Below are 26,817 nucleotides of genomic sequence, written 5' to 3' on the forward strand. Positions count from 1 at the left end.
TTCTGTGTTTTGGCGTTGGTGTTGGTGTTGGTGTTGGCGTTGGCTCAGCGAGATTGGTCTGTTTCATGCACTATCGGAGTTTTGGGGAAAGTAGATCACTAGGGGATGTCCCAATGAGTGCATTTATTATTGGTATTGTGCATTTACATTCTGTGAATATTTATGAGATCAAAGGCGACGGACGACCTGTCCTTTCCATGGTTAGTGCCCCAATACAATATACGTAACCTCTGCCTTGGTCAACCCAAGTCGCCAACTCCCCAACTACCTAGCAACACAAGAAAGACCAACCCACCATTACCTGGACCAGGTGAAAACTGCGTTTATTATAATTCACAGACTCAAAATGGCCCAAGAGGACGAGTTCGGCCCTGCCTGTCCGATTCCCCTAGTTTACCAGCCTCATGAACGTGTTGAACAGCTTAAAGAACTCCTAGACTATCCTGAAAACCAACGCCAAAGGATCAATATTATGGCACTCATACGGATGTATGAAAGTGGGGAGCTTGGGCCCCTTACAACCGGTCCTAGAATGTGGCTCTGTGATGGGAAGATCATGGATAAGTCGCTCATCAAAGAGAACGGTATTCCTAAAATTCCTAAAGGGTCCGTTGTATGGGCTGAGGTTGGTCTGCACCTTCATTGTTTTAATAAGTTTCTTACCATTCATCTAGGGAATTGAGATGCAGATGAAGGAGGGTCACCTCTAGTAACTATCTCTACACAGTGAGACAGTCCTCACATTCTGTATGTGTAGTTCATGTCCATAAAGGGCAATGTTTTCCGGAATGCAGGATCCACAGTGTGTTTATCATTCGCCTGGAGACTCGGTATTTATTTCTGCTAAGAGGACATCAGACCATTGATTGGAGGAAGCTATTCTGGAGGTCTAGTACCTCTCTAGATAGAGTATCTCCATCGGACGTTGAAAAGGTGGTGGGGAGAAGACAGGAGAATGATGATGGAGTTGCTGCCCCTCACGGTTCCCCTCATTCCCCTCCCCCACCCTTYCGTCACAAAAACCACCCGCTCCATCTCGTCTCCTACTACGACCTTGCAGTTTGACACTCTGCCACAGAGACCAACTGAGATCAAGATCCCACAGCCATGTCCGTCACCACAAAAGCCACAATCGCCTCCTTTGGCGGCAAGCTGCTGAAGCTGAGCCATGCCGCCACCTCGACAAAATGCGAGATGAACTTCAACCTCTACCTTCCCCCACAGGCCTTCCAGGACTCATCCCGGAAGATCCCTGTCCTCATCTACCTGTCCGGCCTAACCTGCACAGCCGACAATTGCTCCGAGAAGGGCTTCTTCCAGCACGGCGCAAGCAAGAAAGGCATCGCAGTGCTCTACCCAGACACCAGCCCTCGTACGTTACAGCATAACACCCCGCCCCCGGTCAATGATAACACACATATTGATGCAATGCACCGAGAACAGGCGGCCTGAACATCGAAGGCGAAAACGACTCATGGGACTTCGGCACGGGCGCCGGCTTCTACGTCGATGCGACGAAGGCCCCCTACAACAACGGGTACAACATGTACACCTACGTCACCGAGGAACTCCCCAAGACGGTCTTCGCGGCGTTTCCGCAGCTCGACTCGAGTAGGGTCAGCATCACGGGACACAGTATGGGCGGTCACGGTGCTCTGACGCTGGTATGTTGACTTGTTTAGTTGGACAGAAAGGGAATAGATAGGCTGACAAGTGTCGTGCGTGACAGTTCCTTCGTAACCCCGGCAAATACAAATCCGTCTCTGCATTCGCACCCATCGCGAACCCCATAAACTGCCCCTGGGGCCAGAAGGCGTTCGCGGGCTACTTCGGCGAAGACCAGAAAGCGAAATGGGCGGAGCACGATGCCACCGAGCTAGTGAAGAAGTGGAAGGGGCGGTTGGATGTCCTCATTGACGTGGTCCGTGTCTTTCTGGCAATTTTCCTTTGGTTTGGAGCGAGACTGACTGAATGGCGCAGGGTACCGGCGACAACTTCTACAAGCAGGGCCAGCTTCTCCCGGAGAACTTCGAGAAGGCCGCCAAGGAGGCTGGCGTTGAGGGCGTCAATATCCGCTACCAGCCTGATTACGACCATAGTTACTACACCATGGCGACGTTCTCGGATGACCATGTCGAGCATGCGGCCAAGTATCTCTTTGCTTAGTGGGTTTCCCCCTGATAATTTGTGATTGCGTCATTCAGTGAAACACGCAAAGCTATCCGAGTACTTCGCTTGAAGATTGCTGTCGCTGTGGATGCTGAAGTGCTCTGCCTAATTGTACATGTATCTGGCGTCTTCTGATGATGATAGCTGATAAAAGTGAGCGTCGGGCGCCGAAGTCACATATATAGAAAGGTTAGCAGGCTGGCCGGTCCGAACAACTCGCAAAGAGCAACGATCTTGTCCAATATTCAGTATCTACTACTCTCTGTGCACAGGATAATGGGCAATCCAAATCGTATTATTGATGTTGTATCTCATATTTTTCATGATTTATCATTAAGTTCTCAAGACCGTACATACATAAACCCTCGTTGATGGGTATCCCTCGTCCGCTGAACATCGGAAATCTGCCATGATACTGGCAAACGAGTCCAGCCGACTGCTCGTAAGATACCGACAACTCCACCTGGCGAGTATGCCCCAGTCATAGAACTCATCCGAGACCGCCATTCCCCGTACCAAAACCCAGCCAAAACCCAGGTCCTCACCTCGTACCAGCAGCGGTCACCCTGACCATGCGGCTCTCTCCGTTTTCTGCATTGCCTCCGCCTCAGTAGCAATGTTGTCTCCTTTTTGTCCAACTCGTCGCTTCCGAATAAATCGAGATGACAAAGAACGCTGTATATCAACGCCTAATCATGCAAACGAATGCCTCACCAACTATATACTTTTTCTGTGCCGATGGTGTAGTGAAGTCCTGACAGTGGGAAGGAAGCGCGTGCCGGGGACAGACCAATCAGTGTTTTAAAGGACCACATGAGAACATCAGTCATCAAACCAAACTGTGGGGGAATCTAAAAGGAAGTGAAATGACTCTGAGGGATGCTGAAGAGTATGGGTGAATAAAAAGATGAAAAGAAATAGAGATGACCATGTCCGAGGTAAAATCATAACCATATCATGCGCTCAATCGCTGGATGAATGACTGTACCAGTTCCACATCAGCTATTCAAATCCAGATCCAGAGAATGACGGAAGTTTGAAAGACATACCGGAAAGAATTGCCGGAACCCCTTCAAGTCCAGCCGGCTCAAAGCACCCACAAACTCTTCAATCAATTCTGCACCCATACCCATGCCGGGCAGTTCACGGTCGCGGAGATACGCAAGGTACTCCAGGCCTGTTTTGGAGTATATCGTACGCTGTAATCCGCCAGCTTCGGCAAGAACCTGCTTGGCTTGTGCATCCTTGGAGTTGAAGGAAGGTGTGGAGGGCAGCGCCCAGCATAATGGCGAGAACCGTGTAATCATGAACTGGCCAAAACCGGGCAGCTGAGCCTGTGCTGGAGGGGCCCCGTTGGAAGCTTCCGGTATGACATCCGGACCGCCCCACGAGCTGCTCATCTTCGAGAGAACAGAGAAGGCCATCTTCGCTGTGGTAAAGTCATCGATATCTTTGGAGAAATGCTCGATAGTAGAGATGACGGTCTCAAAGATGGGTTGATTTCCTTGCACTGGGTTAGCTTATACTAGAACAAGGACTGTTGGTGATGAAGACTCACTTTCACTGATGATGACAGCACCCAAGTCATTGTTCAGAACAGCCAGCAAGAAATTCAGGTATTCCCGTTTCAGCTCAGCCAGTTGAATCTCATCATCCGTGCCGGTTGTGGAATCAGCGATCCCGGAGAACACTCGTTGCAAGAAGGGGGTTAGTAGTGTGTCAAGGATGGAATAGATTTCGCCCTTAAATCCGAAGATAACCTGATCTAKGAGACGTAGGAAAAGTGCCATCTCATCGCGGGAGGAAGTCTGAGTAAGAAGGCCGTCAATCCACCTTGGCAACTGTGGCAGAATTCGAGAGCCGAGGACGCCGATGAGCCTCGAGAACGCGAACCGGGCAGCTGTCCGGATGTTGAACGAGGACTTGAGGGACTCCAAGGCAACCAGCGTGGCTTCCGACACCTGACTGAAGGCTGCTGAGACTTCCGGTGCAGGTAGACTAGACGGCGTGTTCGTTCCAGGCATCCAGTCTGAAAATCCGCGAGCAAGGGTTCCCAGTGCCATGATATCATGATGAATCTGTAGAATGGCTCGTTCATCCTGTGATTTAGCCGCTTCCAGGTTCTTCTCCATGTCGAGGAATATAGGATTGAGCACCGATTGCGCATAGAGGACCTGTTTATCAGCTGAGATGGTGGGAGTCGAACAAATGATACCGACAGCTTCGAAAAGATACAGCTGGCTGTTAAAGATGGCGTCGGCTAGTTCATGGTCCTCCGAAGACATCTCATCCCCGTCAGATCCCTCCGAAGGTAGTTCGGCGCGAATTACCAGAAGATCGCCAAGGGCTTCCACTACGGTTTGCGCGACATTACCAACGTACTGTCTGAGTTGCTTGACCAGGCGCTGGAAAAGGTACCAAGAACGAGTCTTCACCTTCTTGATAGGATGGTGAACCAGTTGGAGGAAGTTCTCCAACACACCCGGAATTAGATGGGTATGGTACTGGAAGAATGAGCTATAGCGCACGCAGATTTCCATATACTGTAATTGAGTTGCCGGATGGGTGAATGAACGAATGTCTAAACGTCGTTAGCCCGATTATTGAGATTATTCATTCGATATACCTACCAGACTCGACCATCCTCAACATCATTTCGATGAGCCTTTCGGCAGCCTGGTTGTTGGGATTACTCTTGGTGTAGAGACTGCCGGCCTTGACTGCGAGATCTCCAAACAAGAACATTTCATGCAAGGCAAGGTCCAGGTCACGCCAGTCCATTTGGGAGCCCGACTGCCGCAGGTTCTCAAAGGTCGCTGCCACCATCTCCGACACAGCCTCCATGTACAGCTGTTCATTGACCGAAGCAATCATCTGCTGAAGAACACCAAGTCTCTTGCGAAGTTCTTGGAATTCTGCCTCGTCCGTCTGCTCATCTTCCTCGCCCCACGAGGAGGTCTCGTCGTATCGCATCTTGGCAATGATAGCCTTCAAGATCGGAAGAAGGATCGAAGAATGCTGGGAAGCAAGGGCGGGGTTGACTTTGGCGATTCTCCTTAGATAGGTCAAGAGGTCGCTAACACAAGGGATGACTGTTGAGCAGACTTCGTCATATTCATCGGAGAAGTATCTCAGGATATGTGGCAGGAAAGCCTGAAGCATCCCATTGGCTTTCTCCTTGCACTCAGCCGAGACGCCTTCCTGTTCCAATACCCGTACAATATCAATGACAGTGATATTGACTAACTTGGCGACGGTTTCCGCCAGATCGGTGTCATATTTGAAGGTGAACCTATTTCCGTGCAGAGGGGGGCTATTCGAGAGTTGAGAAACAATAGTATCGAGATTCAGGAAGATAATCATGTCGATCTTGTCCTCCGGTTTCATCTTCTTGCCGATGATCTCCGTGAAGACATCGACCGCCGCATCCCGCACCTTCTCTTCTCCTTGTCTCAAATCCGCTTTCTGCGCCCGGCCCAGCTGCTGGAACAAAAGATCAAGCATTGTCTGGTTTACCACGAGACCGATATCAATCCAGCTGACCCAGCTGCCGACAGCCTTCAAGCACATCTCCACAATTACGTCGTTGCCGTCCCGCCATTCCGACAAAATCTGTTGCCATGAGCTGGTGATCTTCTGCATATCCCTCTGCCGAATGAGGTCCTTGAGCGCATTCGCCTTGTCCTGTTCATTGCGGGATCGCGAGACCAACACATCACCAATCTCGTCGTGGATAGAGTTGATAACCCGAAGGTAGAAGATAATTCCGGATGCGTTGTCGCGTGTCGTGCTCGAGGGGCTTTTGTGGGTCAGGCTGAGCAGATCATCAAAGAATGATTCCCACCCGCTGGCGTAGAGTGCAGAGAAGAGAAATGTGATGGTTTGGGCGATTTTGTTCTGGATGTTCGGAGGGTCGGACGCTCCTGCGTCCTGTCCGTACACCTGCCGGAGATACGCCAACAAGCCATCCTTGACGAACGCTAGGGCCTGCAAGTCTATCAAGCCGCCCTGTGCAGCGCTATTGACCACTTCCAGAGCCACATGCCTTACGATACCCGAGCGCTGGGGGGTTTGTGTGAACAGTGAAAGGCAGACCTGCCATCCCGACGGGTCGGAACGAAGCTGGTTCACGAATTCGAAGGCTTGCGTCTTAAGGGCTGGGTCTGAGGACGGATTCGAGGCGATTTCAATAGCATTTGCTACCTAGTTAGACAGTACATTGTTAGGCTCATCTCGTCCGGTAGAATCATCGTTGCTCTTGGAGTACGTAGACATTGGGGAGGTTACGGAGGGGCACGCGAGGGGAAGGGTGGTGGGGTGGCCCTTTTTTTTCCCATTTTCTCCCACTTTTGTGAAGACAGACTCAAAAAGTTACAGGAGTTGGCATGAGGTTGCTCACCTGCTCTTCCATCTTCGACCAGCCGGGCTACCTTCGGAGTCGTGAGGACTCTGAAAGCGAAAATAGCGGTGATTCAAGAAAAAAATGGTTTGTCGGGATCAAAATCAACGGCGGTGGAGAGTCATAGCACAGAGGAGGGTCAGTAGACTATCAAACTATGCATAGTAGGTTTAGTTCCAGCATCAGAATAATAATACTAATAATCGGGCGGTGTCTCAAAGGGGGCTTTGCCTGTGGGCGCCTTAGCTTCTCATGAGCCCCAGTTATTCGGGTAAAATGGATAGGACAGAAAAAAAATTCTTTCAGTGGAGATAGGGACTTCACTCACGCGAACTCTTGACTAGGACTTAATATCCTGATATGTACCTCTCTATACAATAATAAAGTGTGACAATGAAAGGAGGTTCAACCGGGCGAAAATATTAGCCTAGCCTCAGAGCTCGATGACAGTGACGTTGATGGAGGGGAAAGAAATTGAGATTTGTTGTGATGAATCATTTCTTGTGCGGACGTCAAGCTGAACGGGTGCGGCCCAGAAAGGGCAAGGGGCGACGTGCCTCGCCCGAAGTGGCCCTTGATGCCCGCACATTCAGGCACAACTGGCATCAACTGGGCAGCGTCCATTAAATATCTCATGTTACTAGTCCAGACACTTGGGTTTTCTAATGTTAGAATATGTTCATATGCACTAGTCTAATTTGAATTATCCTCTCATCATGGTCATTATATATACTTCTGATCTACTTCCTCGCCGCCTCCTGTTTCAACACCTGCTGTTCCATTTTCTCAAATCCTTCAACCGCCTTGCCGTACTTCTCGAAAACACCCTTTTGATATCCATCTGCAATCTTCTCAATGAACTCTTCCTCTCTCCACCGTTGACCAATCAGGTCTTCGAAGGTCTGGCCGGGCTTTCTCTCAATAGCCCACACAGCCTTGTATGCTGCGCCCAAAGCGCAGGCATTATCTCCGACATCCAGCTTGTAAACTCCATCGCTTCCTCCCAGGATCTCTCCAGCTACCTTAGCAATAGCTTTGTTCTTCGAACCTCCTCCAACGAGGTAGACACGACGTGGCTGGGGGGGTAGCCCGTCGCCAGGGCTCTGGGTAAGACCTCGGGACCGCAAGCGAAGCGATAGCATCTGGCTCTCCACAATAGCCCGCGCCTCGTCTGACGGCTTGTTCCATCCGTCGTCGGTTTCAGTCAGCGTATCACTGGCTGGATCGTAGGTGAAACGCCACTGTCCGGACCGGACATTTGGCACGATTTCTGGTCTGGGGAAAAAGAGCCCCATTTTCATGGGGTCAGATTCTGTCTTCTGGCCCATCGGGGGCGTCTCAAGCATGATCTTGTCGAAGCTCTCCCACGACTGGGACGCGCCGCTGCCCGATTTCTCATTGATTGCATCACGAACATATTCGCGCGCAAGGCCGCCGTTCTTGTAGCAGAGCATGAACATGTAGAGTCCAGGGGTAGTGGGGTGGTTGAAGAAATGTGTTGCAGGGTCTGGCTTGTAGTTTGGAGTAGACATGAGGAAAGTAGTGGAAGTTCCCAGAGACACCATAGCATCGGACGGCCGCAAGGGCAGGGCAAGTATGGTGGCCGGGTTGTCGCCAGTCGAAGGGAGAATCTCACAGTCTGAGCTGAACCCAAACCGCTCAACGAAATATCGATTGATCTTTCCAAGGTGTAGACCTCCATCTTCCGGGACGTGACCTAACTTCCGCTTGAGATCCTCTACGCCGAATGGTCCTGCACAAAGTCCAAGGAGTTTCTCCTCGTAAGCACCCTTCTTGATATCCCATAGGTTCATGCCGCAAACGTCCGAGATGTCCATGGGCGCAATGTGACCCAAGAGCAAGGAAGCAAGGAACGAAGACACAAGCGAGATTCTCGCCGTCTTCTTGTAAACCTCGGGGTATTTCCTCTGCATTCGGAGAATCTGAGGACCGGTGAATCTCTGTCCAGCGAACAACCGTCAGCGAGCTCCCATTAAATCGAAGGCACGCTACATGACCGACTTACATGATGCGCCTTGCTACCTGTCGCCTCAGCCAACTGCTCCGGACCTCCCAAGAAAGCATCAAACTCATCACACTCTTTCTGAGTACTAGCATCCTGCCAGTTCGGGCTAAAGGGGTGCGAAAAAGCTCCACTGAGCTGTTCCTCCAGCGACTTTCTCGAATCCAGCGACTTGAGGAGCCTCTCCGCATTCTCGCCCCAGTAAACACTACCATGCTGCTGTCCCGCGCCGCTGATGCCCCTGACACGGCTAAAATCTAGTCCTTGCTTGCGCAGACCGTCCAGTACGCCATCCAGGGCTTGCAGCCACAGTGCAACGGGTGCGAAGACCTCATGCTCCGCCTCGTTGGTGAGCACGCCCTTTTTGATCGAGAACCCGTGGGAATCGGCATCGAAGTCGAATTTGGAGACGTGTACCACCTTCAGCTCTGAGTTGACCACCAGGCCCTTCAGCTGCTGTGTGGAGAGGTCGAACCCAATGTATAGAGGGCCCTGAGAAGTCATGATGTGCGTTGGATAACTGAGAATCTAACCCCGCGGGGAGATAAGATGACGTCGATAAGGATAAGGGAGGACGTTGACGGGCACAAACAAAGGCAGGATGAACGGGAAGTAAAATATTATGGAGGAAAGAGGATAGAAGAAGAGCCGAAGACAATAATAAGAAGGGTTGAGACGAGACTTATGGTCAATTGGCAAAATGTCAGGTGGAAGCTGTCTCTCTCTAATTTATCCCTTTCTCGGGCAAATTCAGGATAAGGAAGGTCGGTACCTTGGGAAAATGACCTCTTAACCTCCTGGTCCCCAACCAATCTTTTTTACCTTGGGTGAGATAGACAATAATTTAGTGGGTAATATCTACTTGTACGCAAAGAATTCATTTCCTCCAATGGCCTTCACATTTTTAGAAAAAAGAATAATCCATCAAGCTCAATTATACCTACTATAATATGATGCCGACGTGATGTAAACACCCGGCAGAGCTTGAATGCGGGCGGGAGTATTTTGAGGATAACCCCACCGCCGGGAATTTCCCCGGTTAATATCGAGATCACGGAGTGCAGAGTACAGAGACTCTGCGGGTTCTAGAAGCGGGCGCAATTACGAGAGTCTTAACATAAGGCGTCTGTAAGGTACAATATTAATCAGCTGATCATTCCACTTTTAAAGAAAAGCAAAAGAATGGTTGATATAATTTGACTACCGGGTAATAGTATGATGAGAAGTTGAAGTCTTCAGTCTGGCAGTCTCTAGATATATACTCTATAGGCCCCCCAGGGACCAGGTAGGCCAACGTAAAGTATCTTTTGTAGATTGCCGATAAAATCTCCTCTCTTCGAGATAATGTTCCTAGTTCCGTTTGTGCCCCGAGCGATCTCGTCTATCCAACTCCGGATATTCTAATCTCGTCCTCAGCACACATGGACGGTCTTCTATTTATCTTTGCCTCCGGGGTATCACATGCTCTTCGGTGGAGGTCAAGTGGAAGCAAAAAGTGCAAAGTTAACATGACGAATATGTGCCCCATTTTCAGATCTTTGTATAGGAGAAAAGACGCTATTGTTAACGGGTCTTGCGGGTCTCATTCTCCTTGTGTTGATGGCCGTGTGCATGGGCCTCATGCACCGCTTCTATATCGGCCTCTTGCGGCTCGGGGTTGCTTTGCCTGGTGACCTCTGGAGCAATAAACTCCTCCGTAAAGTCTAGACGCTCCAGTTCGGAAGGTACAAACCGGATCTTGAGCCGCTTGACCCCGCGCACAGCCACCCCGACGGCATGTCGAACAGTCTCCTCAATCTCGCGKGATCGGCTGAGTGACCAAGCCCCCGGCACCGCTAACTCAATCTCCATAAGGTAGTTTTGTCCAGATTTCATACCCTGGACGTCCCGGATCTGAATCGCGTGTGGGTCTTCCAGTTTGGCAAGGATCTTGGCTGCCGCATCGCGCACTGAGTCTTTGATGTCGTCATCAACCGTAGTATCTGCCAGTTCGAGCAGGGATGTCGCAGTATTACCCCACCCAGCCTTAATCACCATCAGGGAAATGAGAAGGCCACCGACGGGATCAAGCCAAGACGCGTCTTGAAACATGTAAGATCCGCCGATCGTGACCAGGGCGACGATGCTAGTGAGAGAGTCGATGCGGTGGTGTACGGCGTTGGAGGCGAGCACAGAAGATTTGCGTTCATTTGCAATTTTCATAGCTAGAAAATACCAATGCCGCAGCGGTTAGCTTGATAGCCACAGTAATGTAGAGATAAATTGGACGAAGTGGGCACTCACTGGCACGGTAGAGCCATTCCTTCACAATAATTGACCCCGCTGCAAGCCATGCCGCATTGATATTCGGACCAAGGGCCTGGACTCCGTGACTATGCGAGTGGCCATGACCCAAAACTCCGGAGTGAGCGATCGCCTCCGCAGCCTCGGGATAGAACTGATCCAGTAGAACTTGTCCCGAATTGAGGCCCATAAACACGCCCCCACAAAGCAGAAGTCCACTCACGCCTAGTGCCCCGATGCTTTCGATTTTCCCGTAGCCGTTGGGAAATCTCTCTGTAGGGGGCTTCAAAGACCACGCGACGGTTCCCAGTGTAAGAAAGTCGGATACGAGATCGGTGAGCGCATGATAGGCGTCGGCAATCAAAGCTTGCGAATGGAAGACATAGCCGCCAATGAATTTTCCAATTGCCATAGCGAGGTTGGCAACCAGGCCAATCCGCGTGATTCGGACTCCAGCATCGCTTTTGTTCGCAGAGGTGAGGTAAACATTTCCGTGATGATGATGGTGATGGTGACCATGGCCCCCGTGACCACCGTGTTCTCTGGTTTGAGTTGCCATGAGTGAAGTGGTTATGAGGTTTGGGGTAGATATTGTCTTTGTTGATGGTGTTAATGAAAGACGTGGAAGGGAGCGGACGCGGGCATTTGAGGAGAGGGGGTTCTTATGGCGCAGAAGGATCGTTGATGTACAAAGGACTCGCTTCAGGGGTAAGAGACGCGCGCCCGGAGTGCAAATGATACCGGACCGTCCACTGAGTACGGGGCGGCGGAGGACAAAAGTTGATGGTGGTGTAGTTGGTGATGGACGACCGGCCCTGCACCGCAGGGGCTGCGTCAGCGGCATCAAGGCGACGCACGTACTCCCCGGGGAGTTAAGTTTAACTGTTTAAGACACGCGACAAATTAGAGGCAGTAGATTATTAGTTGGTGTTTGATTCGAGGGCTGTAGCTCAGGACACTGTGTTCTTCTTGGCTGTGCCCATGTCTGGGAGGGGGGCGGGCGATATCTCCGAAATAATTGATGGATAATATTATCTAGTTCATATTATTCTGGGGAGAGATACACGCAGCATCTTGGAGGGTAGAAACCGGGAAAAAGAGATTCAAGAATGATTTGAATCACAGCCTCCTAGTTAGCATTCGGCTGAGCCAAAGCCGACATGTGCTGACAGGCTGACTTGACTGGCCCATCGGCTCAAAGCGGGCGGTTCTCCCTCCCGACGGCGGATCTGCCCTGGTGATTACGGTATCGTATCTACGGAGTATCTACTGCTTATATGCTCGAGACTGACGGGATTTGAATAATGATCGTAGATTTTACTGTTCTCGCTCCTGATGAGAGCTAAGGAATGCTTCTATATTGCTAACTCTCAGAAGCTGGACCATCGTCCTTCAACTGTATGTGACAGCTCTGATGCTCAACATCGTCATGGAAACTAAACAGCAGAAGCACTATGATATCAGCCCAGTGGAGCTACAGTCCGGATGCTTGGCGGTGCTCTGCCGATATCGCCAACTCTTTTTCGAAACCGCAGATGCCAATCTGGAACAAGCAACTTCATGAAGATCAGGCATCAATCTGGACTCGTGAGTCTGCAAGTTTCCACAACCCCAGAGGCGTGCGCGTTCCGTCTCTGCCAAGAAACGTCCACGCATGTCCTGTGTCGAATTGGATGGTGCACATTCGAATGCGTAATCATCTACGCCTCAGCGGACTCGTGCATTAACTGGAGTCTGTGGCTTGTTGGAGCTCTGCATCGTCTAACTTAGGTTCTGCCTTTCTGAAACACTGCGGAGAGTGCTTTGGAGCCTTTGACGAGTGGATAGTTATGCCTTTACGACTCATCAACCACGTCAGCTCAGGTCCCTCGCACGGAAGCGCGCCGAGACTCGTGGGATTGAGCTGGAGCTTGCACAAATTTCCATGCTGGTTCCTCCACTCAGAGCGAAACCATTTGATAAAGTCGCAACCAGAGCTGGAATGACAGTCTCATACGAAAACGTACCTCTTCGGTTAGGCTGTAGAGAAGAACCGGGACCCAAAAAAGAGCAGACGAGGCGTTCCGAAGTATGATATTGACCAGGGTCTGCTGCTAATCAGAATCGATATATATTTAACGCATATTACCGGGAGTAAAGAGGAAGGAGAGTCCTCTATGCCTCAACTTTTCTCTACTGGGTGAAGTAGACTGCTAATTGAGGTCAAAGACGCAGGTAAATGCCAAGACAAGTCAGCATGTTAGCTCAGGGGAAGAGCGCCGGGCTCATAACCCGGAGGTCCCTGGATCGAAACCAGGACATGCTATGTGATTTCTTTTTTTTGCCCGCCACACCTTTCCATTATATCTTGCCTATCGTTATTGTTTCATCCTTTTTGTCTATTTCTCAATGTAGGACCCCTCAAAAATATCAGACGCCTTTCGATGCTGTGACTCCATAGTAGGGAGATAGTAGTTTAAGGAAGCTCAATCTTTGACATTACGTTCTTGACCATCTTTTGATCTTGATTCTGAAAATAGTACAGACTGGACCGGGCCGACGTCCTACGCCTACATGCTTTCAAGCGATAAGCAATTTTTGCAATCATCAGCTGGTCTTTGCAAGCCACACGCTGAATTACGAAGATGACCGCTCACGCAGGATCATATAGCCATAATCATGGAAGCATCTTAATCCCAAGCATGTTAGCTCAGGGGAAGAGCGCCGGGCTCATAACCCGGAGGTCCCTGGATCGAAACCAGGACATGCTATCTAAATTTCTTTTCTTTTTTTAACTATTAGATTCCCACTTGTGCCCTTGGGCTACGCTTTACCCGATGGTAACGCCAGTCCAAGCAATTCTAGTTGAATTGTGAGACTAAATGACTCTGACTGATCCGTTATATTCCACTGGGGGTTCAAACGACAATAGCTTGCCGTATAGCATTGTGCGAGTAGCATTCCGTGCAGAACCTAGCAAGGAAGTGGATTATGTATTGGCTCAGACCCAGCAATCGTCACCTCAGGAAGGAGATCGCCATGCAAGTCTTACGAGGGTTAGGGGTAGTGCACGACAGTCCTGGCCGCGACTAATATTAACTAGTGTCATGGTCTAATTCTTAATGCATCTACTGCCTGAAAGAGAGAATAGCCGCTTTTACCTTAGTACGAGCCTATCCAGAAATATGTCAGCCAAAGAAAAAGAGAAAAGAGAAGAAATAGTGTGGTAAACTGTATCGACTGTGAGTAGGGTAAAAAAGGAATCAGATAGCATGTCCTGGTTTCGATCCAGGGACCTCCGGGTTATGAGCCCGGCGCTCTTCCCCTGAGCTAACATGCTTGGGATTGATGAAAACAACGACCCTAAATAATACTATAAACCAGGACTAATAAAAAGAAAACCCGCATTGTAATAAGATGAGACTGAGTACAGAACGTCATCTCATGAATGGAATCTGTCTAGAGGTATGCAATAATTGGTTCCAAGAATAACCAGCCTCTTCCGCGTCGTAGTATAATCTCTACTCTACGATAAATCTCACTCCCCTGCTGGGTGGTATGAAGTGATTGCCTAAGGCAAACAATCCCTCAGATATTTATTGTATGCGGCTGTTGTCATCGAGAACACAATAGGGCGCCGACAACAATAAGGCAGCAACCTGCTTTATTGACCAGCAGATAATCTATGAGGGATCGAAAGAATGTCCCAATTCAGCAAGATTCTCCGCAGATCTTCAAATTGTTGATAGTATCTCAGTCCAGCCGGAATATGAACCGCATGAGCATCACCGGCGAGCAGACCGTCGAAGAACCCAGCATAGAACACGAGATACAATCAAGAAGTTTTCTTCTCGCGTAACGTGTCCCTCTTGGTCCTCCCAGTCTCAGAAATGATCAACTCATCGCGCTCCCACATCAACTCGACTGCAGCCCCCACCGGCCCAACCAGAGTGACCAACAACACGGCCTTCTTTAGCAGATCAAGCCATCCAACCTTGCCATAAACGACCAGATGAGCAGTCTTATACAAACTCAAGGCCCAAACCAGCACGCCCGCGGAGCCAATCAGATAATCCCAGCGCAGGAACACATGTACACCCTCCCCTATATCGCTCACTTGCAATGTTGGCTTTGTCCAGGGCAAGGCAATCTCGAACACCTTAAACGGATGCAAAGCAGCCAACAGCCGCTTCTCAAAAATGACGGGCGCAAGTAAAGTAGCCATAGACACGATCCAGGAGATGAGGTGGGTCAAGGCAGCGTTGGCGAATGCAAAGGCATACACGAATCGCAGCGACCGGAGATTCGCGCGTCCACCTTCAACCGACCGATCATCGCTCACAGACGGACCGAAGACAAAGTTGATTATGGTGAGAGAAATCGCAACATATGCAGGCCAGGGATGCCAGGAGGCAATAAAGATCTGCTTCATGTCGACGGTGACGTGCTCCGAAACAGGCAGGATCATCAGCGACGTAGGAACCATGAACCCAAGGATAAAGACCACAGGGATGGCATTTAGAACTGCGCGAGGAATGCGGACGTTATCAGCGTTGGGGTTGCGCGCGGTGATGGAGCTGTATAGCTGGAACGCGCAGTACAGGGGCGTGGCGAACGCGAATGTGAGTACTTGCGCTAGGAGGCCGAACATCATGGGACTGGTTCTTTTTGTCAGCTTCTTCTCTCATAGATGTGACTGAGGGTTACAGACAATGCAGCGATCGTCCAGGCATTTCCGCGTCTCCAGGACTCCAGAGTCACGAGCGTCCAGGCTGCACCAAAAGTACCGGAGAAGGCGATGGAATGCAGCGTCAGTGTAGGATTACTGCCATCCGTGGCAGGCCAGAAAAAGGTGGTCAGCGCAGCCAGCACATTATCCACCTGCGCAACCCCCGTATAGACGGTGCGCAGAGGCTCATTGGTGCCTGGCAGTGTCTTTGCAGAGATGGCTTCATTTGCTAGACGAGTCAGGCCATTGATTTCGGCGAAGTAGAAGATGGCGTACAGAGCGAATACGCTGAGCAGGGGAAGAACTAGTTTAGCTGTCATCTTGCTAGCAATTGACGTTCTGGTACATAAGGCGACCAGCATAGGAGTGGAACCTAATAGGACGTTGACATTGACGTATTTATAACCGATTCTCGAGATCGCGATCTTACTTTCGGAGTTCGGTTGACGGCGGCATGGATGCACACAACATATTTCCCGAATTGGCAAGCCTTGCGAATCGTGGGGAGGAATAACGGATCACCAGCCAATTTTTCAGGCTGCCGCAACAGATCTCCGAGATCTATACCGAGGTAGTGGTGATGGATCACAATCTCCGGTCGGAAAGGAATACAGTCAGTGCACATCATCCACGATTCACATGGTGATAAATACGCCAAATATTCTAACGGCTCGATTAACAATGGCTGGCTTATGGTCCTAGGAGACCATAAATGGTACCTTTGTTGGTGGCCCCATGAGACTCTTGCTCCAAGCGAATCGAACTTCGCTGATGCAACTTCGCTCAGATTTGGATCTTGTGCCAGTGATTTTATGTCAAAAATAAATGGCATCCCCCCTTGAGAAGCTGCCTAGAGATTGTACCTCAACACAGACAGCGCCAATCCGAGACGCTTTTTGGCCTGCATCTGCTCGAAGGACCACGAGCTCACAATATGGACTTCGATCGGCTGTCTTTGAGCACCGATGCGAGTGAACAATGCGGGCACTGTTCGATCCTACCGCTGGCTTTGTCAATTGCCAAATGTCGCGAGCGCCATAGAGAGAATGACCCGTCGTGGTCTCGAAGATCGATGCAAGGTGAGACATCGGCTGAATGGTGAGCTCTAGTTGTTGAACTATCTCTTAACCCTGGATCGGACTGTTGGATAGTATATAATGGGTGATTACCACTAATGAATCATATGAAGCTTAGTTTATCCTTCATGTTGACATTGCAAGAGCATTGACACTGTTTGAATGGGCATTGTGAACTGGATCAGTCGCTATATCGCATGAATCAAGATGGAAAAGCAAGGTAGATATGTGCTTCACACACCAAACCAGACGATTCAAAACAGTCTTCAGAATCCAGTCCGTTCTGAAAGTGGTTATACACATGAAGCAAGCCAAGTGCTTCTCCAACCGTCGCGTTGAACAGATCCACAGATTTCAGCCTGAATGCAAACACTCCGGTTGATATCAGGCTATATAAAGAATTATGGCAGCACTGAATGCAGTATGGCTTTCATGAATAGGTTCTCCCGCACAGAAACGATATTCGACGATGGAGTCTTTCCCGGAACCTAATCCAGTCAAGAAACTCACCATTGCTGGATATCTTCAAATTGCCGTGACAGTCTGTTTTCGAGTACCATGGACCGTCTTGACTACTCTCTTGCGGCGCTGGGCGCCCTGGTCTACTTATCATCCGCCCCCGCTTAGGGAACACGTCTTCCGGCATGTCATGACCTGGTGTGTATTCATCAAAACTAATCCTTGACTATGTGTGTTTCTGTATCGACGAATATTCATACGGTGTCAATTCTCTCGTAGCCTGGGAAACAACACACCCGGATCGCTCTGGGACAACGTCGCCGATCGAACCGGCCAGAACCTATTTACCTCGAACCGCTACGGGCATCTCAAACGCCAGATCTACCAGAGCGTACGCAGAGCAGGCTTCTGCGGCTTCTGGCTTTGCCGTGGACTATCAGCTGAAGCGATCCACCCCCGCGATGCCGATCTGGTGCTCTTCCACTGCCACGGCGGCGGATACGTGAGCTTCCACCCGTCTGTCGGAGCGCCAGAACACCTCTTCATGGCGGAGCTCCTCCAACAGCATGGGCTCACGGTCGCCATCTTCTCCCTGGACTACACCCTCGCGCCAGCAGCAACGTTCCCGAAACAACGCGACGAAGCGCTTGCCGCCTACGACTGGATCAACAAGGAGCTAGGCGTGGACGCATCCAAGATCGTGGTGATCGGCGATTCCGCCGGAGGGCACCTGATCGTGTCTCTTCTGACAGGCCTTCACCAGCGCTATCGCAGAGCCAACGACGGACACGGCGCCGATCACCCGCCAGACCGACCCGCGGGAGCAATCCTGGTCAGCCCCTGGCTGAATCTACACACGTCACATCCGCGTACGCTGGCGCTCCACTGGGAGGAGCGGCTATTCAAACGCTCGCTAGACAAATGCTGCGAGCAGGTGATGCGGGACACACCCGCCGACATCACCGAAGTGTACAGCAACTTCGCAGTCGACGTGGCAGCGCGCGGATCCTGGAAGGAGATCCTCCCCGACCGCACGTGGGTCTCGGCCGGGGCGGAGGAGCTGGTATTCCTGTACGACATTGAGGATTTTGTGGCGCATGCACGGCGTGACGGGGCAACGATTGCGCTGGAGGTGACTGCAGGCAAGGATCATACGTGGCAGTGCTCCGAGGCGCTCGGGCAGCATCCGAGATTACTGGCGATGCAGCCCGGGGAGGATGATGAGGGGCTGATGGGGGGTTATCGACGGATAGCGGAGGAGATTCTGAAACTTGTCGATCGATGACTGTGTGGCTGGGATGACTCGATTAGATGAAGCGCGTGGCATAGTGGAATGAAGGGAGACCTGTTTCATTGGTGGAAGGGACGGCTCATCTGCGGAGTGATATCATTACCAGATCCAGTTTTGTAGATGATATGCCTCTGTTATCGATGGACTATATAAGGTCCACAACGTATGGACTTTTCTTTGCAATCCACATATCCCTAATTAATAGTTATCTTCCGAAAGAATCTGATCAGTCATCTACAACCCATCAAAATGCCTGCTGTTATGGCAAGTCTAACTGTCTAACAACTCCTTCAAGCGAAATCTATCTTCTAACACAGCCTTGGTAAACATAGATCACCCTGAGCTCAAGTGCGACCGACGACCAAATCAAAGAGTAAGTGTCGCTTCATGCTAGCGAAGTCATGCACTGACAACCCCAGGGTGAAAGACAACATCACCTCAAGCGGCGGCAGCATCAAGTCGGACTTTGAACTTGTGAAGGGCTTCACGTTCGTCTACCCGTCCTCAGACACCGATCCGTGCTAACAAGGTCATTTCAGTGCTGAGGTTCCAGAGGGGATGGTGGGCGTCTTGTCAAACCATGATCTTATTGAGAATGTGGAGGAGGACGCGAACGTGAGCACTCAGCGATAGATATAGATACTTTCTGTACCATATGAGATATGACATACGACTATAATACGACTACATACACCTTCCAGGAGATAGACGCATCCATCATGGCTTGTACGCATCCAATGCCGCATACACAGCCTTGACATATGCCTCTCCGCGTGGATTTCCCAACGTCCCAGAACCCATCTTATTCAACGTATACGTAATCGTCACCTTGCGATCGAGATCCATGATCGCGAGGGACCCGCCCCAGCCTCCCCAGAAGCACACTTTTCCTTGCGGCATCCACTCCAACCCCTTGTTCTCCGGTGAGGGCAGCCCCATGCCCATCCCAAACCGGAGAAAGAACCCCAGCACCAGATCCACCCCGCTGACCTGCTCCTGGAAGATCAGATCGATCGTCTGGGGCGAAAGGAACCGCTTCCCGTTCACGCTTCCGCCCAGCGTAACCATCGAGACAATCCGGTTGATCGCACGCGCGTTGCCGAATCCACCCGACGCACCCAGCTCCGCGCGCCGGAACTCAGGCGTCATGCTCGCCGTCGCGTCGGCTTGGGTCCCTCGGAATGCGCGTGCAGGGACACCCTGGGGATCGAGGGCGGACATGCCCTCAGGTGGAGGCGGGGGCACGATATCCGCCGTGCGCGGCCAGTCCTTCTCTGCGACGCCGAGCGAGAAATCCGCATCGAGCGGGGTAGCAAGCTCATCGCGGATGAACTGCGTCAGCGACTTGCCCGAGACGCGCCGCACGAGCTCGCCGACCAGGTAGCCCTGGGACGTGAGGTGGTATCCCGACGCGGTGCCGGGCGTCCACCATGGCTGTTGCTGGATGAGTTTCTCCGTGGCCAGGGGCGTGTTGTAGTATTCATTGCCGGATAACGGGGGATCCCAGGCGGGTAGGCCGGCGCTATGACTGAGGAGATGGCGGACCTCGATGTCCTGCTTGCCGTTCGCGGCGAACTCGGGCCAGTACTGGGCGACTTTGGCGTAGGGGTCGAGCTGGCCGCGGTCGATGAGGAGAAGTGCGGAGAGGTTGGTGATGATCTTGGAGACGGACCAGACGGGTGTGATTGTGTCCCTGGTCCAGGGCTTTGTGCGCGCAGTGTCTGCGTACCCGCCCCAGAGGTCGACGACGGTCTCCCCGTTGATGTTAACGCAGATGTCGGCGCCGAGTTCCTCGCCGGAAGCGAGGTTCTCCTCAAAGATGGCTTTGAGGGAGGAGAAGGCCGGATGGCAAGTGCCTTGAACTTGTGCCATTGTGATTTGGCTTTCAGACAGATGTTGATGAAGAGAATGAAGGATGAGGACAAAGGAATCTCACCATGCGGGGTAGCTGTTGCTGTTGGCCAAGTTCGGACTCATTCCGTTCCTCGGCAAGTAGATATTAGCTGACATGATGAGCCTAGTGCGCCTTCACCTGAGTCATGGCTCTGTATTTAGTGCTTATCCCCCCACTAAGCATTGGTATACAGAACCAAATCAGATGGATGTGTCATGAATCATGATATTCGATCCTTGCTGGCGGGGGTCAGCTAGGGCTGGGGCCAGTCAGAGAATATGAAGCACACAACCGCGCCGATTGAAGAAGATTGTAGCTGACAAAACAAGATGTAGCCTTGCCAATGAGTTAGTATCAATATTCATAAATAATACCAAGAGTGTTGTTCATGATGCTGCAACACCCGAGGTCGACTTGGATGACATCATGCATCATGAACCTCAACATTGCTTTTCCGCACTTGATCTCTTTATAAACCAACCTTGAAACAATTGCCGATTCAACATTGAAACAATTGCCGATTCAGTCGCATCTACTTTCTGGAACCAATCAACCATGACTACTGAAAGTGTGGATAAGTATTCCGAGCCGCTGGAATCAACCGTGGATGCCCCGGCGTCGATGACATCAAGTCTCAAAGTGACCGAACACCTTGATCGCGATGTAGACCTGCTAAATCCCAGACTCTGCACATAATTCGCAAACTGCACAGCTGTACAAAATGTCGTCTTCCAATGTAAGAGCCAGTAGCCACTCATCCGGAACCTCCGACCTGGAAGAGGCTCCCACCTTCGAGGATATCCGCTCGGAGCCTGTCAGTCGGCGTCAGACGAATATCGATCTCGCTCGAGTCGAAAGTCTTCGTCTGACACAGAGATCAACGGTCGGCTCCTCTGCAGGACCAGCGCCTCGAGAAGAATGGCTTCCGTTTGGCGACGGGAAGGACTATCCTCCCCTCCTACCCGATCCGGACAAATACGTTGTTGGATTTACCGGAGCAGATGACCCAATGCACCCGCATAACTGGCCGATGTCTAAAAAGTAAGTTGGCATGGAACTCAGTGGGAATGCGACGCTGATAGCTGCTTGCCAAACGAAGGGTGCTCCTGTCCGCCATCCTAGCCTACATCACCTTCACTGCATCGTTTGCCAGCGCCATCTTCTCATCTGCTATCGGCGTCGTCTCGGAGAAGTTCAGCATTAGCACAGAAGTTGGCACGTTAGGAATCACTCTTTACGTGCTTGGATTTGCCGCGGGACCAACAATATGGGCCCCTGCCTCAGAGCTGATCGGTAGACGGTGGCCGATCACGATAGGAATGCTCGGATATAGTATCTTCACCATTGGGACTGCAACGGCAAAGGACACGCAGACCATTTTCATCACTCGCTTCTTTGCGGGGCTCTTCTCCGCCAGTCCCTTTGCCATCGTGCCGGCTGCCTTTGCTGACATGTACAACAATAGTCAGAGAGGTATAGCGATTGCCATGTTTGCAATGGCCGTCTTCGTTGGCCCCTTCGCGTCCCCTTTCACTGGAGGTTTCATCACAATGAGTTACCTGGGTTGGCGATGGACCATGTACATTTCCGCCATCATGGGGTTCTTCGGTGTCGTCCTCCTGATCTTCTTCTACAAGGAAACATATGCTCCGGTAGTTCTGATGGAGAAAGCAGCAACTCTGAGGCGTCAGACACACAATTGGGGAATCCACGCAAAGCAGGAGGAGGTCGAGCTTGACATTAATGACCTGATCACAAACAACTTCAGTCGGCCGATTCGCATGCTTCTGACCGAGCCCATCGTGCTCCTCATCACAATCTACATGTCTTTCATATACGGGATCCTGTATGCACTGCTCGGAGCCTATCCTGTCGTGTTCCAACGCATCCACAGAATGAACCTGGGCGTGGGTGGCCTGCCGTTCATCGGCCTGATCATAGGCGAGTTCGCTGGCGGAATGTATTGCTTGATTGACGCCAGGTATTATGTGCGCAAATTGCGCAATAACAACGACATTCCAGTTCCAGAATGGCGACTACCACCGGCCATCGTCGGCGGTATGGCGTTCACAATCGGCTTGTTCTGGTTCGGCTGGACGGGCTGGACACGCTCGATCCACTGGATGGCTCCCACGGCTTCGGGGGTATTCACCGGTTTCGGAATCTATGTCATATTCCTGCAGTGCTTTAACTACTTGATCGATTCGTACCTTCAATTGTGAGTACATGCCCGATGCGCGTGAGTCGTGTGCTAATGTGTACCCAGTGCGGCATCGGTCTTCGCCGCCAACACCATCCTTCGATCAGCTGTCGGCGCGGGTTTCCCCCTCTTTTCTCGCCAGCTCTTTACGAACCTTGGAGTGCAATGGGCTGGAACGTTATTGGGGTGCTTGGCGTTCATCATGATTCCCATTCCGCTGGCTTTTATCAAGTTTGGTCCCGCTCTAAGGCGGCATAGCAACTTTGCTCCATCGTCTGTTGTGTTCGAAGAGAAATCGGGATAGTTTCTCAAATGACAGGCGATCCTTGAATTGAGAGGAAGAGAAAGTGGTTACGCGAGAGAGTCATCAATTCTCAGGCGACTGGACGAAGAGCTCAGCATCTACAACAAGTGAGATAATGCGCTTGCATTGTAAACAGAACAAACAAGACAAACACGAATTTCTTAAGCACAGTGAGACAATAAATGATATGGATCCAGGAGGCAGACACTATGATCATCAGGCTGGCGCTGGTCTGTTGGCCGCCACTGGATTGGATTAGGATTCGGATTATACGTCCCTGGGCCCATTTAAGCTTGGCTTCCTGCTTACCTCCCGGCTTTAAGCTGTACTTCCCCTGATTTTATCGCCGTAGGCTTACATTGGTTGCATGAACTTCGGATTTGGTGGTTGGGAGACTCTGGATCAGAAATGGTGATACTATTTACAGCATCTGGCCATGCTACGCTCCTTGTCCTCCTTGCCGCTTTGACCAACAGCTTGGGACGAACGGTCTAATTCGCACCTCCAATGCAGACGGGCTTTCGCTGGATTATCATAGTGCATGATGGTCGACTTCCCAAAAGGGAAACCAATATCTGATTGGCCAGACGGACGCCAGACACCAGCACCAGCGTTCAGTGGCTTATGAGACCAGCTTCAGGCATCCCGGTCGTGGTTGTAGCATTATGATGGCTCTGAGCCTGGGATTGCTGAGAAAGAGACAATAAGACGTGGGCCTACATGTACTGAGGAATATAAAAGGGAATAAGAGGCCCTCCTTGGAGAAGAGGAGTTTTTTATTACTTATTATTACATTGTGTCTCAAGACTTCACAGCTTTCATCCGATTCAGCTATTCCATTGAAGTTTGCATACCTATACCTCCAAGATGGTGATGCTCCGATTGGCCGCCGAGCAGTACCAGAAGCTGCCGATTCTGGTAGACGAGGAGACGTGCATTGGCAAGACCTATGTCATCACCGGCGGCAACTCTGGCCTGGGCCTCGAGACGGCGCGACACCTTGTCGCGGCGTCGGCCGAGTGCGTCGTGCTGGCCGTGCGAAATCTCAAGGCCGGAGAAGTTGCCAAGAATGATATTGAGAAGACGACTGGCCGCAAGGGAGTTATTCAGGTACGTCTACTGCAAGGTATCCAGGACTAACAAAGGTTGACCTCTATATATAAAGGTACGGCATATAGACATGTCGACCTACGCATCTGTTCAGAGCTTCGTCGAAAAGATTACAGACGAGCTCGACAGGATCGACGGCTTCATCTGCAACGCAGGCATCATGACCGACGTGTGGTCGCAGTCTGAGGGCATGGAGACGAGCATATTTGTCAACGTCATCAGCACCTTGTTTCTCGGCGCGCTCATGATGCCTAAACTTAAAGAGTGTGCCAGCAAGTACAACATCAAGCCCACTCTCGTCTTCATCGTCAGTGTCCTTGGGTACATCGTCAAGGGCGAGATGGACAAGAGCCGCAATGGTGTCATCTTTGACGGGCTCAATGACCAGAAGCGGGCCAACATGGACTCGAGGTGAGATTTGCACTCCTATCCTCCCTTCTGGCTTTGCAACTGACACGTGGTCAAAGATACGCCCTCACCAAGCTCGTGGAAGAGTGCGCCGTACGCCAGTTCGCAGCCCTTTGCCCAGTCGAGCGCACAGGCGTTGTCATCACCATGGTCGCGCCTGGTCTCTGCACCACCGGCCTCGGCCGCGACAACCGGACCTTCACCAAGATCATGCACGAGGCGCTCCGGGCCATGATGGCGCGGACCGCAGAGGAGGGCAGCCGCACCATCTTACATGGGTTGCTGGTGGGCGAAGAGGGCAACGGAAAGCTGTTGTCCGGCTGCAAGATCAAGGAGTGCTGGGTGCCCACGTGGCTCACCAACGAGGATGGCCAGAAGCTGCAGAAGGACATCTGGGACGAGCTCGTTTCCAGGCTGGAGACTGTGCAGCCCGGCTGCATCTCACAGCTCAAGTAAAGCTTTTGTAACATCGTCCCGAGCTGTACCACAAGAAGCGACACGCCCCTATGCAGGCATCTAATGGAACACAACAGAACATCAATGATTAGCCAACATGATAAATGCGACAGTTCCAAGCGACCGAGACGAATGTTACAGTAATATTAATGTCCGCTTTCGTTATGATTCCTGTGATGACATATTCCATGGAATCTTTCTGCTCCCCAGTCGTACATCCTCCCATAGGCGGCAGCCTGGGGCTTCGTGCAACGCGAATATCCAAGGAAACTGACTCAGCTGCCGCTGAATGGCAGCCCAGTTGTCCAGCTCTAGCCTCTCACAAGTGTCGGCAATTAACGGCGACAGCCACCGACAGTCTTTGAGATCCAACGCCGATATCCCACTTATAAAAAGAATCCATAAGACTAATGCTGGATCAGAGTCCGACGACTCCAATGCTGTGACGCAAAGGTCTTGCATGGCCCTTCCCAGACGATCAGAAAGAAGGGGGCAGCTAGATCCATCACGGGTGAATTCTGGTAGCAATGTCGTCATAAATGCCAGCATTGCAAGGTATGTCACCTCGCCATAACGTCCTCCGGGCTCGGTAGACGCTTGCCTTAGAGACGAGATGTCTACGAGGCGATAAAGGAGCGACACAACCGTCTCCATATAGTCTAGAGGATCAAGCTTCAGTCCTTGCCTCCTCTCTACGTTGTTCAGCAGCCTTGAGAAGCTGAACAGATCGAGCATGATGAGTGGCATCCAAGGGGCAGCGCTGGGAAAGTGCCCGCCGCTGACATTGGGTTCGCATAAGACCGGGTGAACGGGCGCTTCATTGCCTCGAAACAGGGTGCGTGTGCCATTTTGCATTGCTAATTCAACATCGAGCCTGATAACCTATCTGTTAGCTTCATCCAGAAGCGAAGAATGCTAAAATGAGGCCAAGTGAAGGCAGTTGGGAAAGCAAGCACTTTCACGTACCTCAACGGCTTCAGTGCCAGCGCACGATCTTCTTGCATCAGCCTAGCAATCCCACCTCGCAGCTGAATCATGCGATAGAGACCGTGGAGATGGATCAGTCCCGTCGCAGGCTGGTGATGTATTTGCTGGTAGATGGCGAGGCTGACTACAGCAGCTATGGCGCTGTCGGAAACGGAAAAAGGACCCGAGAGTTTTACGTTGACCAAAGCATACGCCTGTGAGATGTGGTGAAGAGTTTTGGGAGATATTGCTGGTTTCCGCTGGGAGAAGTCAACATAAGATGAGGATATAGCCAAGGTGCTATGGAAATCTGCGTTTCTGGTGGTCAACGGTTCTGCGTGGACCGACTGACGATGCTGTCACCCACATGCTTCATCTGCTAGAATGTAGTTGACCCAGACGGACTTTACAATGTCAAACTTGGTACAGAACTGCGGCGGAAATAGCGCATCGCTAATGTCAAAGAACCCTGTGATTCCACCGTCAGACACAAAGGAATGTGGATGACTGGCCGAATAATGAAGGGAGCATACACCGATGCATGAGCGCCGTGGACTCGGGGTCGAGCTCTTGAGGGAACGAAGTGAGACACAGGTCGCCCCAGAGCACCTGCCGCGGAATCACATATCTGAATTTTGGAGGATACAAGAGGTGCTTGAGTTGTGCGACGGTCTTCTGTTTCTTGGTGGACCGGCGCTGCTTGCCCGTATTCTTGCCTCGCATGACGTGGGAGCGGATGATGCGCCTGTCAGGGCTGCCTATCCCGCTCGAGCTCTGGTTGATAAACTGCAGCGCCATGGTGACGGTGATAGTTTCATGCTATTCTCGCAGCAGGTCGACGCTCCGATAGCGCATATCAAGGAAGCGCTGTTGGTTGACGATGATGACACCGGCGATTTGCTCGCCTCAGCTGATATCCCTGCCCCATTGTGGAGTCTGTCGAGAGAGTTGCTGCATTAGTTAGCTAACTACGCGCCGCTAGCGCCACTATGCCTGATACAAAGAGGTGGACGAAGACGCCAGCATCCACGGAGTAGATAGATACAGTAACAAGCAAGATCACGTGTGTAA

The 26,817-nt window shown here is 51.3% G+C and overlaps 12 protein-coding genes and 3 non-coding genes across 15 annotated transcripts; 8 read left to right on the plus strand and 7 right to left on the minus strand.

The window, feature by feature from the left end:
• Window positions 1-346: 346 nt before the first annotated feature.
• Window positions 347-710, plus strand: Asppvi_004758 (uncharacterized protein; the record flags this gene model as incomplete). Its single annotated transcript, XM_043300706.1, has 2 exons — window positions 347-625; window positions 675-710. 2 exons carry the CDS (start codon window positions 347-349, stop codon window positions 708-710), a joined length of 315 nt encoding a protein of 104 aa, XP_043156641.1.
• Window positions 711-1,107: 397 nt separating this feature from the next.
• Window positions 1,108-2,166, plus strand: Asppvi_004759 (S-formylglutathione hydrolase; the record flags this gene model as incomplete). Its single annotated transcript, XM_043300707.1, has 4 exons — window positions 1,108-1,372; window positions 1,444-1,664; window positions 1,730-1,921; window positions 1,981-2,166. 4 exons carry the CDS (start codon window positions 1,108-1,110, stop codon window positions 2,164-2,166), a joined length of 864 nt encoding a protein of 287 aa, XP_043156642.1.
• A 958-nt stretch (window positions 2,167-3,124) lies between these two features.
• On the minus strand, window positions 3,125-6,580 carry Asppvi_004760 (Ran GTPase-binding protein LOS1; the record flags this gene model as incomplete). Its single annotated transcript, XM_043300708.1, has 5 exons — window positions 3,125-3,151; window positions 3,219-3,673; window positions 3,728-4,750; window positions 4,800-6,372; window positions 6,569-6,580. The coding sequence occupies 5 exons, from the start codon at window positions 6,578-6,580 to the stop codon at window positions 3,125-3,127; spliced, it is 3,090 nt and encodes a 1,029-aa protein (XP_043156643.1).
• A 728-nt stretch (window positions 6,581-7,308) lies between these two features.
• On the minus strand, window positions 7,309-9,095 carry Asppvi_004761 (xylulokinase; the record flags this gene model as incomplete). Its single annotated transcript, XM_043300709.1, has 2 exons — window positions 7,309-8,529; window positions 8,595-9,095. The coding sequence occupies 2 exons, from the start codon at window positions 9,093-9,095 to the stop codon at window positions 7,309-7,311; spliced, it is 1,722 nt and encodes a 573-aa protein (XP_043156644.1).
• A 1,059-nt stretch (window positions 9,096-10,154) lies between these two features.
• Window positions 10,155-11,718, minus strand: Asppvi_004762 (cation diffusion facilitator family transporter; the record flags this gene model as incomplete). Its single annotated transcript, XM_043300710.1, has 2 exons — window positions 10,155-10,795; window positions 10,875-11,718. 2 exons carry the CDS (start codon window positions 11,716-11,718, stop codon window positions 10,155-10,157), a joined length of 1,485 nt encoding a protein of 494 aa, XP_043156645.1.
• A 1,389-nt stretch (window positions 11,719-13,107) lies between these two features.
• Asppvi_004763 lies at window positions 13,108-13,179 on the plus strand. The gene has a single exon. It is a non-coding gene; the product is annotated as a tRNA-Met (tRNA).
• Window positions 13,180-13,552: 373 nt separating this feature from the next.
• On the plus strand, window positions 13,553-13,624 carry Asppvi_004764. Its single transcript has one exon. It is a non-coding gene; the product is annotated as a tRNA-Met (tRNA).
• A 497-nt stretch (window positions 13,625-14,121) lies between these two features.
• Asppvi_004765 lies at window positions 14,122-14,193 on the minus strand. Its single transcript has one exon. It is a non-coding gene; the product is annotated as a tRNA-Met (tRNA).
• Window positions 14,194-14,688: 495 nt separating this feature from the next.
• Asppvi_004766 (uncharacterized protein) lies at window positions 14,689-15,902 on the minus strand (the record flags this gene model as incomplete). The annotated part of the gene is made up of 2 exons (XM_043300711.1): window positions 14,689-15,511; window positions 15,565-15,902. The coding sequence occupies 2 exons, from the start codon at window positions 15,900-15,902 to the stop codon at window positions 14,689-14,691; spliced, it is 1,161 nt and encodes a 386-aa protein (XP_043156646.1).
• Window positions 15,903-17,127: 1,225 nt separating this feature from the next.
• Asppvi_004767 (alpha/beta hydrolase) lies at window positions 17,128-18,402 on the plus strand (the record flags this gene model as incomplete). The annotated part of the gene is made up of 2 exons (XM_043300712.1): window positions 17,128-17,315; window positions 17,397-18,402. The coding sequence occupies 2 exons, from the start codon at window positions 17,128-17,130 to the stop codon at window positions 18,400-18,402; spliced, it is 1,194 nt and encodes a 397-aa protein (XP_043156647.1).
• Window positions 18,403-18,657: 255 nt separating this feature from the next.
• Window positions 18,658-19,041, plus strand: Asppvi_004768 (uncharacterized protein; the record flags this gene model as incomplete). The annotated part of the gene is made up of 4 exons (XM_043300713.1): window positions 18,658-18,666; window positions 18,741-18,781; window positions 18,828-18,896; window positions 18,948-19,041. 4 exons carry the CDS (start codon window positions 18,658-18,660, stop codon window positions 19,039-19,041), a joined length of 213 nt encoding a protein of 70 aa, XP_043156648.1.
• Window positions 19,042-19,125: 84 nt separating this feature from the next.
• Window positions 19,126-20,280, minus strand: Asppvi_004769 (serine hydrolase domain-containing protein; the record flags this gene model as incomplete). Its single annotated transcript, XM_043300714.1, has 1 exon — window positions 19,126-20,280. One exon carries the CDS (start codon window positions 20,278-20,280, stop codon window positions 19,126-19,128), a length of 1,155 nt encoding a protein of 384 aa, XP_043156649.1.
• Window positions 20,281-21,023: 743 nt separating this feature from the next.
• Window positions 21,024-22,806, plus strand: Asppvi_004770 (MFS transporter; the record flags this gene model as incomplete). Its single annotated transcript, XM_043300715.1, has 3 exons — window positions 21,024-21,343; window positions 21,402-22,520; window positions 22,569-22,806. The coding sequence occupies 3 exons, from the start codon at window positions 21,024-21,026 to the stop codon at window positions 22,804-22,806; spliced, it is 1,677 nt and encodes a 558-aa protein (XP_043156650.1).
• Window positions 22,807-23,673: 867 nt separating this feature from the next.
• Asppvi_004771 (uncharacterized protein) lies at window positions 23,674-24,780 on the plus strand (the record flags this gene model as incomplete). The annotated part of the gene is made up of 3 exons (XM_043300716.1): window positions 23,674-23,916; window positions 23,972-24,327; window positions 24,384-24,780. 3 exons carry the CDS (start codon window positions 23,674-23,676, stop codon window positions 24,778-24,780), a joined length of 996 nt encoding a protein of 331 aa, XP_043156651.1.
• Window positions 24,781-24,942: 162 nt separating this feature from the next.
• Window positions 24,943-26,544, minus strand: Asppvi_004772 (uncharacterized protein; the record flags this gene model as incomplete). The annotated part of the gene is made up of 4 exons (XM_043300717.1): window positions 24,943-25,654; window positions 25,747-26,056; window positions 26,114-26,215; window positions 26,280-26,544. 4 exons carry the CDS (start codon window positions 26,542-26,544, stop codon window positions 24,943-24,945), a joined length of 1,389 nt encoding a protein of 462 aa, XP_043156652.1.
• Between the last annotated feature and the right edge of the window lie 273 nt (window positions 26,545-26,817).

Source organism: Aspergillus pseudoviridinutans, assembly GCF_018340605.1.
Source record: "Aspergillus pseudoviridinutans IFM 55266 DNA, scaffold_3, whole genome shotgun sequence".
Taxonomy (NCBI): Eukaryota; Fungi; Ascomycota; class Eurotiomycetes; order Eurotiales; family Aspergillaceae; genus Aspergillus; species Aspergillus pseudoviridinutans.